This window comes from Stegodyphus dumicola, chromosome X1 (genome assembly GCF_044657685.1).
Source record: "Stegodyphus dumicola isolate Sdum_Otavi_A_Nest chromosome X1, ASM4465768v1".
In the NCBI taxonomy this organism is placed as follows: Eukaryota; Metazoa; Arthropoda; class Arachnida; order Araneae; family Eresidae; genus Stegodyphus; species Stegodyphus dumicola.
Window position 1 is genome coordinate 176,368,818 of NC_140780.1, and position 17,639 is coordinate 176,386,456.

Consider the following 17,639-nt stretch of genomic DNA (forward strand, 5'->3'; position numbering starts at 1 on the left):
ATAAAATAGCCCACACTGTGTCCACATATGTCGGTATGTGATCTTTCTTTTCGCAACTGTTGGTTGTAGCTAGAGAGTTCGAGTTACAATTAAAATTTTTTTTTAAAATCATTTTTATAAAAATAAAAATTTTTTCTATAGTGCCAACAGTCCGTTATTTTCAGGAAAATCTTATACTCACCATAAAAAAAAAGTGTCAAACGTGCGACTACCTTACAATGAAAACTGATTGAGCTATGTAAATTTAAAGTCTGAGAACATATTTAAAGGTCTTCCATGAATTGTAGAACTAAATGTGTCGATTTGTACATAAGTTAAATACTGCTTTAGAAAAAAAATTTCCAGTTTTAATAGATTAACCCTCTGAGCAGTCCGGCTTTTGGATTTGTCATGAAGACCTGTATGCAAAGAGCCTTTATTAGCTAAATATTTATATTTACCTATTTTAGTCTTTATTTTCATAAACTTACATTCATTAAGATGGCATTTATATTATTAAAGAAAGTAAGAAAGCAAAATATCTTAAATTATAAGGTAATATATAATAAGTAGCATAAAAATCTCATCACCAGATAAAGCCGCTGATGGCGCTCAGAGGGTTAAGCAACATCAAATATTTATTAAAAAGTTGTAATAAAACTAACTTTTTTTTTTCAAAAAAGAAGTCTTATTTAGAGAATCTTACAGAATCCACATTTTATTAAATGATTGCAGGCTTCAGTATAAGTACATGGCCAACTTGTAACTTTATTTGTATAAATTAACAATAATTTTTTTATACAATGTATTACATTTTTTGTATGCATTATTGAGCAATGATTCTAAAGTAATAAAACTATATGAGAATTTCAGCAATGTATTTTTAATGCTAAAAAATGTATCAGTTAATATGAAATTTCTTTCAGCACACCAAGTATAAGAAAGTTATAAATTAAGAGTAGCAAACTGCAAAAAAATATTGAATGGCATTTAAGTGTGGGAAATCAACCTTAAATTGCTCTAATTTCTTCATTAACCAATTCCTCAAAGGAGACTGAATCAATAACATTAGAAATTGTAGATTTTGAAATTAAGTATAGTGGTCAGCTTTTATTGTACAAAAGGCAACTTTTTTTTTTTTTTAATGAGTATCAAATTTTGCTGAATGTAACCGCAGGAAGCAGGAAACAGTATAAAAAGTTAGATTTAATAATTTTTCACATAATTTTTTTGTTTTACATTTTAAAATTCTAAAATATGAATCTTTGTGTGGTTAGAAACATTTTTTTGTATATGGAAATTTTAAGTCAAAGGACCAGCAGTTGCAAAATAAAAGCCATGTAAGGACTTTGGTGACAGAGTAAATTATGGTAACTGTGAAGAAAATTATTTTTATATGAACATTTGAATAATTCTGTAATAACTACTGAAAAGACTGCGTCAAGACTGCATCAAAGTCTGAGTTTCATTGATCTTTCATTATACTTACCTCCCTCAGTTCAAATACTTTTAATGATGTTCCCACACTCCAAATCTGTCTTCTTTTGTTCATGTTTTTGGGAAAATTTCTTTGTAGCCACTTTTGAAAGTTTCATTGTCACAGTGCTAATACCTTTGTTATCACTATAATTTTGGTTAATTCTTTGGATGAACAAGGCACATTATTTTTGTTAAAGTAACAGTTGCCATCCATTTGCATGGTTTTTCTGCATTTTGCTTCCAACTCCAAGTACTGCACGTGCAGAATACTGTTTTCAACTAGCTTGCAACATATGTCCAGCACATTTCTAGCAATCTCCAGCTGTTAAAAATTTATTGAATGGCGTCAATACCCAAAATTCTTGATCTGTTCTTTGAACGGAGCTTCTGAAAATGAAATTTGAATTTCAAAATAATTTTAAGATCTAGAAGCTGCAAAACTGGTATGCATTTGGGGGTATATATATTACCTTATTTATTTTCAGTCCTTTGATTTTAGTATAAGGAGTATAGTTGTTAGGAACATAAAAGAAGTTATATGTAGGTGCTAGTTCTTTAATATTCTAAATCGATATTCTGGTGTATTGCTGCTTAATGTGAGGCCACGGCCTTCATAGCATGAAGTGAGGAACACTCTGGCCACTAACTTCATGGTCAACGTCAATGCGAATGTCAAAGACTTTTTCTGTGCAGTTTTCTGGATGTAAAGGTGCCTACTGGTAACTCCGTGATAAAAAAAAAACAAAGTCTGCCTTTTAAATGTGAATAATCGGGATAACACCTTTTGTTATCCTGGTTATGGGTATGTAGGGTGGTGGTATGTTAGAGTACATACCACCACCTTTCAAATACCAAGGTAAAGTTTAAGTGAAGCTATTAGCATGTGAAATTAACATAAATGAAAACATACATTATAAGGTATTTCTCCCACTTCCCTAGCATGCCTTTGTGGTGTAACAGTAGCACGCAGAGCCAGTATTTCAGATTTCCGTGGTTCGATTCCCGGTGAAGACGGTTGCTAATTTTTCATCTCTCTTGCTTTAAAAAAAATTCTAATGTCTCTACAAGTGGCACCTGAACTAAAAAGGGTTGTGGATGATGATTCCACACACCCAGGATTTGGCAACTAGGTCCCCTAAAACCCTAGTTGCCCTTTAAGAAGGGGAGTATATAAGGTATTTCTCCCACTTCGGTAGCGTGTCTTCGTGGTGTAACGGTAGCACACTGAGCCGGTATTCCAGAGGTCCGTGGTTCGATTCCCAGCGAAGGCGGTTGCGAAGTTTTCATCTCTTTTGCTTTCAAAAAAATCCTAATGTTTCTACAACATGAAGTAAAACATATGCTAGAATGTAGGTGCTTCATTTTATAGTAAATGCAGAAACAAAAATGGACCTGTAAGTGCTCATAATTAAAGTTCCTGATAAAAGAATTGATAATGATATATAATTTTACTAAATTGAACTTAACTAGGCAAATTTTAGTTGACAAGTCAAAAATTTTAACTTCAGAAGTGCCTAGTTTGAAGTTTTTAATTGTTTTAAAAGAAGAGCTTTGGAACAATCAAAACTTTTGCTTTTAGATATTTCAATATTTAATTTTCAGTTTGTATATCAACTACAGACACTTTATTGTCTTTATAATATTCCCCTGTCTGCACTGCATAGGGATAGATTTTCATCCTTAATCAATACATCTTACATTAGGATTTTTTGTAGTTGTGTGCCATTTAGGCTGGGGTTTGAGTGTTGGCAAGTATTCAGAAATCAGTTCTTCTAATAGCTTTGCTACATTTGTTGTACGCTTCTGTATTTGTCCAATTTATTGATGTTATCACTGCAGCGATTTTGTCCAGGCACTAAAATGGGTGCCTTCCCTATAATAAAATACCCAAGAATAAGAACAGAAAGATCATTAGGATTATTGAACAATGTATCTGTGATCAAAAACAAAGTCCAACATTAAGAATCAGCTTAAATTTTTAAAAACTTTTTACAGTGCTAGTTTTGATAGTTTTTGAGCTACCTTCTTCAGCTGCTAAGTGCAAATGAACCAAATAAAGGGTGAAGAAAGATAAGATAAGGACAGAGATAAGAAAAGTTGGACAGAAATTAAGCTACTGGTGTCATCTATTGATGAAACAAGAAAAACGAAAACAAAATTTCTTTAAAGACTGAAGGTAAGGATGGACTGCAATTGGGGTCATTAAATAGAACAGATTTTTTTTTTTTTTTTTTTTTATGTGTGAAATGCACTGTGTGATTTTCACTCCAACAGGCTCTTTTTCGTTTGACCAATATAAATTAAAGCACATTCACAAGCAATCCTGTAAATACCCCAGGAATTCATATTTGGAATGGAGTCTTAAGCATGGAACTATAACTTTTCTTCAATAGATGGCGCCAGTACCTTAACTTCTGTCTAACTTATATTATCTCTATCCTTATCTTTCTTCACCATTTATTTGGTTCATTTGCACTTAGCAGCTGAAGAAGGTAGTTCAAAAACTATCGAAATTATTACAGAGTAACAGAGAACGTTATTGAAAACGAAAAAATTTCGACTCACAAGTTAGTCGGTATTCTCGACACAGCAGTTACAGGACTTGAGCAGTGGAACTTTGTAACTGAACAAGAAATTATATCTGTGTATAGAATTAAAGAGAAAGTATTAGCACAAAAAACGAAGCAACTTAAACAACTTACAATGAAAGAAATGTTTAATAAAGTAAACAAATAAATATTAAGCTTTTTTTTTTTGCTAAATTTTGATACCCTTTAGATCATAATTGCTCTTAATTTCATAAATTATGGTTTCATATTTTTAATTGTATAATTTCTGCATGTCATCTTACCAGATTTAAACTGATGATCTATAATTCGGAATCGCTGAAGTCCCGACGAATCCGGATTAAAGACTTTTGACTGTATATTGTTATAAAGATGTAGAAAGTGCAAATGTAATTTAATCAAGAACAAGGGTGCAGACTGCACTAATTAAGTTGCATATTTTATGTTCAGGAAATTTTTTTCAGCGATTAAACATTTTAAATACTGTGACTTTTATGCACAAAATTTATAATCATGCACCTATGTCAGCTGCATCAAAATTTTCATTACATATTTTATATGTATACACTCTTTCGCAAAAAAAATCGAAGCACTAAGAAAGATTTTTGCGATCGTGACGAAATTTGGTATACAAAATCATTTTGATCAAACACGCAAATTATCAAAGTGTCAAGGCAAATGAACAGGAATTGTGATCATCGCGCGCATTTCTAGTGCATAATTCTCAAAGTATAAAAGTAGTAACAGAGGCAAAAAATTTATCTTTCTTTGTTGCTGCCTTTGTAATTCTGTAAAGAAGCAACTAAAGATTTCATTACAACAATATCGAAGACCTTGCAGACAACTCAACGAATTCGAAATGGTCACATTGTAGGGTTGTGTGACTGGGTGGTCATACTGAGCAATAGGCTGCCACCTGCAATGTACGGACACTGCTGTGCAAAGATGTTGGCAGCAATTGTTGCTACAAGGAAATTGCCGATGAAATTAAATATCTGAAAGGCCAAGGAGCACAAATGCGAGGCAAGATAGGATGATTGTTCATAGGCCCGAACCTCCCCAAAAGAATTGTCGACTATTCAACACACTGCAGCCACGTCTATACCTCCCGTGGTACCATCCACCATCTCACAGTACTTGTCTGAGGCAGGGTTACTCTCACAGAGGCTTTTAATACGTTTGCCTTTGACACCACAACATCGGTGGAGTCGTTTGTAGTGGTGTTGCAGCTGATCATCATGGCTGCCGTCAGACTGGCATCGTATTGTGTTCAGCAATGAATTCCGCTTCACTCTTGAAGCAGATGACCACTCTGTTCATGTCTGAAGAGGGCAGGGTCAGCAATCCTTTGTTTTACAAAGGTATACAGCCATAACCTCTGGTGTAATAGTGTGGAGCACTATTTCTTATGACAGTGGTTCATCTTTAGTCATCCTCCGTACATCTTTAGCAGCTAAACGATATGTTGATACTATGCTGTGGTTGGTTGCATTACCCTTCATGGCACATCATCATGGGGTCATTTTCCATTAATGCCAGGCCACATACCGCTCACATATCTCTGGACGGTCTGTGTGCAGTTGACACTCTTCCTTAGCCAGCAAGGTCACCCGACCTTCCACCAATCGAGCATGTGTGGGACATTGTAGGCTGCCAGTTTCGGGCACCACAAAATATCGCAGATCTTTAACTGATGATTGCCTAGCAAAATGTGTCACAGGATGACATTAAGAACCCGACGAATTCAAGCATGCATTGCCGCCAGGGGCGATTCAACCAACTACTAATTTGAACACTCAATGGGTGATTGTGAGTTGTGAACAGGTACTATGATTTTTTTATCATTTTATTATCAGTGTATGAGCTATACACATATTCAATTTCATCAAAACAAATCACATAATGGTGCTTCTTTTTTTTTTTTTTTTTTTTCTTTTTTTAAAGAGTGTACAGTACAAAGTCTTTAATTCGGACTCTTCAGGACTTCAGCTATTCCGCATTAGGGGTTTTTCCGGATTATAGATCATCAATTTAAATCTGGTGAGATGGCATGCGGAAATTATAAAATTAAAAATATGAAACCATAATTTATTATGAAATAAAGAGCAATTATGATCTAATGGGTATCAACATTTACAAAAAAAAAAGCTTATTACTTATTTGTTTACTTTATTAAACATTTCTTTCAATGTAAGTTGTTTAAGTTGCTTCTTTTTTTGTGCTAATACTTTCTCTTTAATTCTATAAACAGACATAATTTCTTGTTCAGTTGCAAAGTTCCGCTGTTCAAGTCCTGTAATTGCTGTGTCGAGAATACAGACTAACTTGTCAATCGAAATTTTTTTATTTTCAATAGCCTCTCTGTCACTTTCTTCAATATCCGAACCAATACATCGAAACATGCATATTTCGGAATGGTTAAAGAATCAAAGGATATGCCTTTATCCATTTTTTGCAGCAATTCCACTTTTTGTTTGATGGACATCGAAACATGCTTTCTCTTTGTAGATCCTTTGGCAGCTCCAGAATCGGAACCTCTTTTTAACATAATCGAAAGTTCAAGCTTAGTTTTTATAAAATTGCTCTAACAGTCTGCAAAAAATAGTAAGCCGGATCCAATTAGAAGATTAAGGAACAATGCAATCTGCAACATTAACTGAAATAGATAATTAGATAATTTTAGCCTCGCATATACTGTTCGTTATACATTAAACACGCATGCGTAAACATATTATACGCTTACGCATTTGCAGAAAGTTTGTAGCTTTGAGGTCCGGATTATAGATCATTCTGGATTATGGACGTCCGAATTAAAGACTTTGTACTGTATACGTAATAAGAGTAAAGAGGTTTTGTGCAGATAGCATGATGACATTTGCAAACAGATATAGCCATAAATTGAACATAATTTTGTTACTGGATAACACAATATTTTAGATGCATAATCTTATTCTATTTTTATGGGTGCAATATGCATCCCACAGGTTTTGGAAACTTACATCCTAAGACAATGGATGGTCCACAGAAGCGAGCAGTGATGTGTTTTAGCTAGAGCTAAGCAAGCAAACAAGTATGCATTCAGAAGAAGCATGAGAGATACAGTCAAGATTTTCGGTTTCATCTTCAATCTAATTAAGGAAAGGGTTATCTGCATTGCAGCATTACATATAATTTTGAAACTCTGAAGTTCTAAATGATATGTTATAAATAGTCACTATTTTTACCCCAGAAAGGGAAAGTACCCAAATTTAGATGAATAATAAAGGGCTATTGCAAAATTAAAGTTAGTAGTTCGCTTTCATATTTTATATCTTGCATATATATTTGTATACAAATATTGTTGCATTCATATGGGTTTGTAATGAATTGAATGCACACAGAAACATTGATAGCTTGGTTAAATTAATTTTATCAAAAGAAACATTTTTCGTGTTGGGAACTTACCACAAAAATACTCATACAGCTCTTATTCTTGTCACAGAGTACTCAATAGTTACACTTCAAACTACTAAGAATGTTAAACACAGCATAATGCAAAGTGTATCTAAAGAGCAGATCTTGCAATACTCTCAGATACTAAAAAATCAACTGTGAACTAGGAAAAAATGGAGAGCTGACGCTCTTTCCAGTCTTATATAGTTTCCCCACACCCTTTGAGAAATTTCTGGAACCTTCCATTACTCAAAGTTACAGGAAGGCGTATATGGCTAAAGTGACATATAAGGGCTGGATCTCCTATAGTGGGTGCAAAGCCTGAGGAAACTTCTCAGCTGATGAACATTTTCGTGGTGTCTTCACTGCCGACACGTTTTCTTGATCCATACACACACACAGACACACACCCTTTGACAGAGATGACATGTCCAAGGTAAGTCACTTTCTGTCTGAATAATTTACATTCAGCAGAAATCAACTTTAGATTGTCTTCATTCAATTTCTGAAGCACATTTCTAACATTTTCTAAATATTCTTCAAACCGTTTCCCTGTGATGATGTCATCCAGGTATATGAGAGAGGCTTCATAGAAAAGGCCTGTCAACATGGTCCATGGCTTTCGAACGGTGCCGCCGAATATGCATAATCCAAACAGCATCACCTCAAACCCCAAAAGTCCTTGTCGAGTAGTAAAAGCTGTCTTTTCTCTGCCATCAGGGTGTATCTCTGCCTGCCAATATCCATTCTTTAAATCAAGCATTAAAAACAACTTGCTTCCAAAAAGACTGTCAAGAATGTCATCAATTCTAGGAAGAGGGTAGGTGTCTTTCCTCGTAACCTTGTTCAGCCAGCAATAGTAAATGCTTAAATCCCATTGAATTATCTTTCTGACCAGACGATGGGAGGCCCAAGGACTTGCTGAAGGGTCAATAACGTTGCTTTCTTGCATGTTACTTAGAAGTTTTCCTAACCTCTCCTGTTTAGCAGTCAGGACACGCCTTGTATGTTGCTTGATTGGTGGGTTATCTCCCATATCCATTCTATGCTGAGCCAAAGTGCATCAGAAAATGTACAGGAGAAAAATCTTGAAATCCTTGAATGTCACATTCAGCAACCCTCCTCCTTTGCCCTTCCTTGCTTAATTGTGCATTCACCTAGATGTTAGTTTCACCAAAAACACAGCAACTAGAGGACTGTTGGTTCATTTAACATAGATCACTGGAGTACATGCTGCAACCAGTTTGCCTTATTGCTTATGTTGCTAAATCTTGTCAGGATGACGGTTCTCGATAAGTCGGAGAGTGCTCAGGCTACTAATACTTCTTCCACATGCTAACAGTTCTTAGAATATTCACTTATGCTGGCCAGAAAATTTCTGGTTTCAATTACGGATCCAAGAAGAAAAAATCCCCTCTTGCTGCTACTGTGGTATTGGCTTGAGCCATGATTTGGTAGATGGATTTAACTCTTTCATCTCTAATTCCGAATAGAGTTATGTCATTCCAATTAGAGGCCATTCCAATTTCTTAAACAGTAATCTGAGTATGCAAGTGTCTAATATTTTTCACATTTGCCGTGTGATTGTAGGCTGCAATGCCAAACGTGATGTTAACATCTAACTTTCCTTTGAATGTCGATATCATCACTAGACACATTATGGAGTATGATGTAGGGCAGCATCCAGATGAGTTTACATTCCAGTTGTTGAATTCAGATGATGTTGGTAACATTGGCTTTAATATCGATGGTCATATTGCAAGGAACTCCACTCCAGTGATGAAAAGTCCACTTATTACAGAAACTGGAAGTACTTTAAAATGGGGCTTCTCAGTATCTATCTTGCAACCTTTGCTCCATGAGATGACCACTAATTTGTTTCCTGCCTCCTTGGTGGGGAGTGGTCTTATCTTCGATGGCTTGGCGTGTTCTGCAGTTCTTTTGTATGCCACCTTCATTAGCAGAGTTTCAGCACTTTATAGAGTCGGTTTGTTCTCATTCCTGTTCCACCTGAAGGCATTAATTTGCATGGTTAAATTGGCTAGATGAGCAGTCACTTGACCCACTGGCTCCTAGACTTGACAGGCTCTGACTGGGTGGTGATTTTCACAAAGTACATTGCATGAAATCTGAGGTGTGAAAATCTGAAATCTGAGGCACTTCATAAGTGCTTTTTAGATCCATGATATCCTCCATTCCAGGGCTTTCTGTATCTCAGAATCCCAGATGCCATCAGTGAAGTAATGCAGCGGTTGGATTTCTCTTATTTCTGCTGAGCAGTTCTAAAAGGCAAGATTAAACAGTCTTTTAACATCCTTGGCAAGCTCCTTTGAATGTTTCTGTGGTCTTCTGTTGGTGAGATTTTAATTGAAACCTGCTATAGTCTTTTAAACACTTCTCGTGAATGCTCAGCTCCAATGTGCCTAATAGAGCTTCAGAGTGTAGCCTCTGGTTTTTGGGCAGAGTTTGTAGGATAGCCACATTGTTTTTTGTTAGAGAGGCGGCGAGATGACATGTCTTTATTTTGAAATCTATCCATTTGCATCTGCCGCTGTGGAAAACTGAGTCTTGTATATTTGCCAGGTCTTTCTGTCACATGTGGATAGCTATAGTAAGGAATGAAAAGACTGCTAGGAATTTGAAAGCATTAGTGTTTCCTGCTGTAATTATGGATTTCTTTAAGCTGTCAACTTCCTTGGCAGCAGCAACAGAAACTCTCTCTCCAATTTGTTGTTGGAAGCAGAAACTCTTTCTTCAGTTTCTCCAATTTTATTTTCATCTATGTCTGTTGTGCCTTCCATAGCTTCAAACTTGTTTTCTGTTATTGGTAACTTCTGCTTTTATTTCTTCTTGACTTGTTTCAGTCTTTTTTTTTTGGTTAACTTCCATGTTTTCTTGAACTGATTTGACACTGCCTTCCATCTTTTCTTAGCCCGCATTCATCTCCTTTTTAATGGACTTGACGGTCCCTTTCATTTCTTCCTTGAATGTAGCAAAGGCTGTCACCAGCTGTCTTAATTGCTCTTCCATCACTTTTGTCACTGGCTTTCAATCCCACTTCTGACATAATGGCTCATATACGTGCAATGTTACGCTTACACAAAAGTACTCCTACAATTAAGTATGACAAAGCACAGTAGTTACCACATTATACTACAGCCAAATACCGAAAATCTGCCAACTCCTGAAATCCACGTTGCCTCTCAAAATATAAACATTCAGTTTACAGGTTCCGGAAACCGCAACATGGAGTACGAAATATCAAAGAAAAAATATTACCGAATAATAATGAGTCATAACGGAAATACCAAATTATTTATATCATGATAAAAGTTTATTTCCCTTTAATCTGCATCGAGGTACAAAAGCAGACGATTCACTCAACTCTTCTTTTAAGTTCACGATTAACGTTGTTGTGTTTTCTGAGCTTTGTTATTCCATGAGATTGTTTAGTGCTGCCGTTTTTTTAATCCGGATATTTTGTGGATAAATTAAGAGTATTTTAAATTTCAGTGCTTTTTAATACACTGACACATAAGAAACGCGCTCATGATTTTACTGCTTGCAATGGTGAAACATGTTGCACTGACAGTAATGCAAAAAGTGCAAATTCTGCAAAAGAGGGAGGCAGATGCTACTCCTTGGTTTATAGCAGAATCATACGGAATTGCAGCACAATTGTGTCTGATATACGGAAAAATAAAGAAAAGCTGTTGAAATTTTACAGCAACAGTGATTCTAACACCGGAATCCGAAACCGGAAATCTTTGCACAAAGCGAAATCGGCAAACCTCGATGTACATATAATACAGTGAATAATATAATCAATTTATATATGTAATAATGTAATAATTTAATGCATATAATAAATTATTACAATAATGTATATAAAAATTTAATTAAATGTATCTAATACGCCTTATTTATTTTGCACTTTTAGTCTGAATATTATGATTTATCTTTTCTGTCCTGAAATCTGCAAAATCCTAAAGTCCGCACATCCTCTGGTCCCAAACTTTGCGGATTTCTGGACTTTTACTGTATCTGCCTCTATTTATCAGGAACCTGTAAATGGCCACTGTAGGTTGCAGTTGCTATATGCCTGAGGTGGACTATTTTAGGAAAGTGGTCATAATATGTTTTGGCTTAGCAGTATGCATGTATACATATAATTCTTGACAGAAACTGATATCATGAATAGAATTAGAACAAGTATTAACAGCTTTGAAAATTGTAGTTGAATGAGGAATAAATTAGTAAAGCCCACTTTAAAGTTACCTGAATTGCAGCACCTGGTCTACTTTTGAACTGGTTAGAATTAGAACATTACAGTTGAAAGAGTGAAGAATCTGAATGTGCAACACTTCGGAATTCTAATATCAGGCAATATTTTAAAGTAAGGAGTTGAGATGCATCTAGGAAGAAAAAAATTTATAAGAATAATTTTATTTTTATATTTAAAGGAATTAAGAATATGGCATTCATTAGCTCGTCTCTTCCAAACAAACAAGATGCTAAACACTGTTTCTTTAGCCTGGGTGAAAATCCAAGTAAATGGGCTATCTGTATGGGCATTTTCTCCTTGTGTAACAAAAGTTCTTTATGACGGCATCCTTTTTTCACTAAACCAGAAAGCCCTAGCAGACTTCGCCATATTCTAATAAAGCCCCGTTTACATTAGAGTGTTACCAATGTGTAGGGTATTGGGAGAAACGCATTATGCTAACAGACGACCTTTTACACTATTGCCTTGGATTTACTCTTACAGAAGTTCGGTGGTCAATTGCATTCATTGCCACCAGATGTCTCTGATTTAACGTACGGGATTCAGACTCTTAAGATACTTAAATTCGATGTTATTGGAAATTTTTATTTCTGCTTATTAACTGTAAAAGTAAAGCACGTTAGCAATTTTTAGATAAGGTTATAATGTATATTATTAACATCTCTAATTGCATAAAAGGGGAAGTAAATTTAAAAATTTCCTTACGTTTCTAGAAGCCTTAAATATTAGCAAAATAATATATAATTAAAGCTAAAATGTACTGTTATTGCAAAACAAAAATGTTAAACACATTTAAAAATAGCTGGTACCTTAAAAATACAGAGCAACTGTAAAGAAAAGTTCACAATATTTATACAAAATTTACTATACTTCTTTACCGCTGACTGCTATGTGAGATTGTATATTTTTAAAATACGCACAAATGGGACAAAACAGAGAGTATATAAAATTTTGGATCAATTTCTTCAGTGTAATAGCTGGATAATTTATTAGAAATCTTGTTTATTTTAAAATGCACAATGTGCAGTTATATTTTATGCATAATTCCATAAAATATTTTTTTTATTTATACATTTTAAATTCATAGCTTTTTATAGAAAGAAGTTTTAAAGATAAGCTTTTTTCTCTTTATATATGTATACATACCTAAGGTAAATAAAATGGAAATATTTAATTCATTCTGATAAATTTTTTTAAAAAATCTTTTATTAAAAATGTTCAGGATGTTAATATTGTCTCATGTTGATTGGTATTGAAAGTTAAGAGCTGGAAACATCCCAAAGTCTCATCACATATATGTACATTCACATAAAAGTGAAACAAAAAAATATTTTTATGTATATATATATGTAATGATATTTTTAACTCCATTGATTAAATTGAATTCGAATCATATTGCTTAATAATGTCTTGACCTAAATTGCATCCCTGTTCCTAAATTTTAGCAAAATCCTTTCTTTATTACAAATTATATTAGCATGTTGGTGCCCGCCAAATCGCCAAACTCCTGATGAGAAGATAGCGTCACCTCGTGATTTCAATTAATATCGCTCGTTGGATGAGCACCATGATGCACACATATCTATAAATAGGGTTTCTCCTCGTAGAGAGGAACGCTTGTGAGATGGATGCTAAAATAAACGTATCACTTTATATTCCAAAATTTGTCTCATTCCTATTTCCCCAACTGCACAACACAAATAATGTATGAGAAAATACATTTCGCATATATATATATATATATATACGGGGAGTATGCTTTAAATCCGTATTATATTATAACTCAAAATAAATTCTTGAGGGGAAAATTTAAATAAATAAGAGCATAAATAAAACATTATATTTAATGAACATAATAATAGAAATAAATTTGAAAACACAAATATAGAACAAATTGGAACACAGAGCTAAGTAAGTTGCAAACAGGGTTGAAAAAGAGTAAGATATTCAAACTCAGGATCCCCAAAAGTCAAATTTCGCTACCCTCAGCTTTACCACTACGCTATCACCACACTGATGTGATTAGCAATTTTGGCTTATCCACACCATCAAGTAAATGTATTCTTAAAACTAAATTTTTCGGTCCTATTTCAGTGTGCTATCATCTAAAAAATTCTCCCGAGTTTATTCTTCAACTTCTAGGACATTTCGTACAAAAAACATTATTTTTTAAAGTGGCGTTCTGACTGAAGTTAAACGGTCTGCTAAAAATATATTCCTTGTGCTTACAAATGTATGTTAGCCAAAAGAGTATATTTATAAATAGAGAAATACAAATTTAACATGCGCTTTAATGCAGTGGGATTTTAAAAGACTATCAAATTTAATTTATAATTAACGTTATTAGTTTTTACCAGTTTAAAAAAAGTCTTTTTAATGCCTTATCTGATTTTAAATAGCAGTTTGATAGAGTCAGACATTCATTTTATTAAAGATAATGTGTATGCAGAATGAGGAAATAATTGTCAGGACAAATTTTGCTATTTCATGGACTTGGAATTATATTTTTTGCACCTGATTTTCTTGACAGTAATCACTGCTCTCTGCGAACTAGTACTGTAGTTGGAGTTATCTTATTTTTCGTATCTTTTCTTTAACTTAATTTAGCTGATTGCTGTCTTTTTCAGCACGCAGATTTCTCGTTATAACATTAATTCAGATATAAGTATTTTTTAGCGAAACATTCTTCCCTGAGCCAACGTTCATCGCTACTTCTGCAGCCACTAGTGTTTGGGGACAACACCTGATTGCTCCTTTTTTACCACGTGACCCCAATGCATCTGCACACATGCGGATAGAAGTTGAACATAGTTGATCTTCATCAGTCCGTCGTCCGTCAATGCACATCAACCGAATTTCAGATGTCAATTAAAGTGAATCCGCTCACTGATTGGCAAAAGTGATACGCAGTAGTGGAAACGGGCCTTAAATCCGAACATCACCTCTTTCTAAAACTCGTTGAGTGAATAAATTTTGTTAACTATGTTGTTTTGCCTGCAAGAAAAATAACATTAGAAGTTTTGGTTCAGAATAATGTAGCAGCCATGTTTTCAATAGCATAATTAACAGTCATTGTGATGTGAATGAATAAATGATATGTTTTAGGATGTTTGAAAGGTGGTGTGTTATTTGAAAGCTGTTTTATGGTATCACATATAACAAACTTCATTTAGGTATTAAATATTTTGTCATTTTTTAAATAAGGTGTTTGGAGATAGCATTATGTAATAAAGGAATTTCCTAAATTTTATTAGATTCCATCGCTTGAAGAAAATCAGGAGTTTCAATTGTCAAATAGGTAAGGTAAATTTTTGGTATTATTATATAGTATTTAACTTTATTATAATTGACTTTGTTTGAATTTTATAAAGGGGATAATATTAAAAAAATTCAGAAACTTCAAACACTTTCTCAGCTTGTATTTTCGAAGTGCACTACAAAGTCAGAGATCTGGACATCCATTATCGTGAATGATCTAAAATTTATTCATTTAGACATTTGATTTTCCCCATATAATAAAAAATGTGGACATTCCCTATTCTTAATTACTTGAGTACTAAATAAAATACCTCATTATTGAAGAAACCAAACATTTTAGCATAAATTTGTGTTATCAATAATTTGACTCCATAGCTATGTATCTGCTTGGCATATGTCTCAAACCGAAACATTTTATATAGATTGTTGATTTTACACGAACTAAAATTTTATATCTCTGATGCCGACCTGGCAAATCGTTGTTTATTCTATTTGGCTTTCATCACTGCAAGCACATGACAACTTGTGTAATGACTCATGCAAAGATGCCTAAAAATTTTTTTTAGATAACAAAGAGTACGGTGAACTTTTATTTTGGCATTACGCTTGGTAGTGATTAAGTTAAATGAACTAAGAAATATTGGCAAGGCTAAATTTAACAAAAGTTTATTTCCCTATGCCAAAAATAGATTTTGTTAATGATACTCAAAGATTACATTTAGTGCTATTTGAATTAAGAATAACTGATTTGTTCTTCATATGAATCCAGAACCGGCACCAGAGCTTGTGTGGCAGCACTGGGCAGTAGAATTTAAGGAAGACTAAATTGTTGGAATTTAGAGGAGCACCGAGCAACAAAATTAAGGGATGGCAAAATTTTTAAAATTTAGTGAAGGCACTGGGACGCAAAATTTAGGGGCAACAAAAATTTAAAACTTAGGGAGGCGCTTGTTAGGACCCCCAGAGACTGCATCAGTCCAACACGGGCCCTCGATAAGCTTAAAGTATATGTGGGAATTTATTTATTCAGGACTCGGATAAGTATGTGCAAGAAATATACATAAATATCATAAATAAATAATATAATACAATTCAGGGTTAATTGTCTCAGTGCATGATAGATGCAAGATATAATGTAGTAGCAAAACAACTTGTCTTTCTTCGCCAATATCGGGATAGCTGATACTGAAGCTACTGAACTATTTGCAGATGAATTTGCTGAACTCACTGATAGTGAAAAGTTATCTCAACAAATTTACAATGCTGATGAAACTGGTCTTTTCTGGCAATATGTACTATGAAATACCTCGGCATTATCTACAAAAGGGGCTCCAACTGGTGTCAAAGATTCCAAAGCGAGACTAACAATTTTAACATGCACAAATGCTGCAGGAAAGCATACGTGTAAACTTTTCGTAATCGAAATTCCTAAAGTTTTCGTTAAATTTCTTAAATAACAATAAGACTATTCAAGAATTTTTTTAATATTTTAGCATAAAATTTGCTGTCTGGAACATCGCAAGGTTATGGGAGGATGTATCTCCAGGTACTTTAAAAAATTCTTGACTTATTTTATAGCTAGCTGCTATATTTGATGGTGAGTCTGATGAAGATGATATCAGCAAATTTTGAAGGTTTTCGGATATCAGAAGCTAAATGTGAGATTTTCCAATTAATGGATTTTGTAAAGAAATGTGGAAAAGTGATAATAAATGAAGATGATATAACAGAAGTTTTTCATTGCGATAACGGTACCCCAATCATCAATCAATTAACGGACGACTAAATATGCTGTATGATCTAAATTGGGAAAATACCACTACCGATAGTGAAGAAAGTGACTGAGAGGTTATTGAAAATGAAACAAATTATAATTGACAAGTTAGTCGTAGTTCTCAACACAACAGTTACAGCACTTGAACACTAGAACTTTGTAACTGGACAAGAAATTAGATCTATCTAATCTAACAATAAGTTAGATTATCCCAGCATAGCAGAGCAAGCACTGCCTACTGCACTTGCCATTTTCAAACACTTCTGAGTGTGAAAGTGCATTTTCAGGAATTGTAGCAATAAGAAAGACTATAAGTGCAAGCTGAATATTGGCAGTGATTTACTTTGCACATTTCCTTTTAGTTAACCAAGAATTGAAAATATTGTTATATGTATGTCTCATTGATTTATTTTCTTTTCCTTACCATATGAGTGTGAAACAGCATTATTTCTATAACAAAATCTTTATAAATTATGTTTTGTGTTCTTACCACGCTTATAGGTAGGTAATATTATTATTATTATGGACAAGGGAAATTTCATTTTTGGCAGTACGAAAGCATGACCCCCCCACACACACACACAAAAAAAAAGAGTTGGGGAACCCATGCAGTAGAGTTTTACTTATCTAGTATAATTCACACTACTGTTTTTGATAACCCATGACTAGATTTTGTTTGACCTAAATTTGTTCTGCACTTCTGATTAAAATATTTAATCCAGTCAAACATTTTCTGTGAGCAAAGTTGGAAGTTCACATGTTGAAAATCAACTGTACAGTCAAACCTCAATAGAAATCACTATGGAGATATAGAAAAAATGACCTGTTATCTGGAATGACTGAGTATCTGCGAAAATTGATAATT

General features: G+C 34.0%; 1 protein-coding gene across 5 annotated transcripts in view; it reads left to right on the forward strand.

Moving 5' to 3' along the window:
• LOC118198324 (uncharacterized) overlaps nucleotides 1-17,639 on the forward strand; it is a 408,445-nt gene that overhangs the window by 195,439 nt on the left and 195,367 nt on the right. For all 5 annotated transcript variants that reach the window (XM_085808315.1, XM_085808318.1, XM_085808319.1 and 2 more), the window contains one exon: nucleotides 14,997-15,040. In XM_085808315.1, the coding sequence (XP_085664441.1) occupies nucleotides 14,997-15,040 (44 nt within the window). The remainder of the gene's footprint in view (nucleotides 1-14,996; nucleotides 15,041-17,639) is intronic.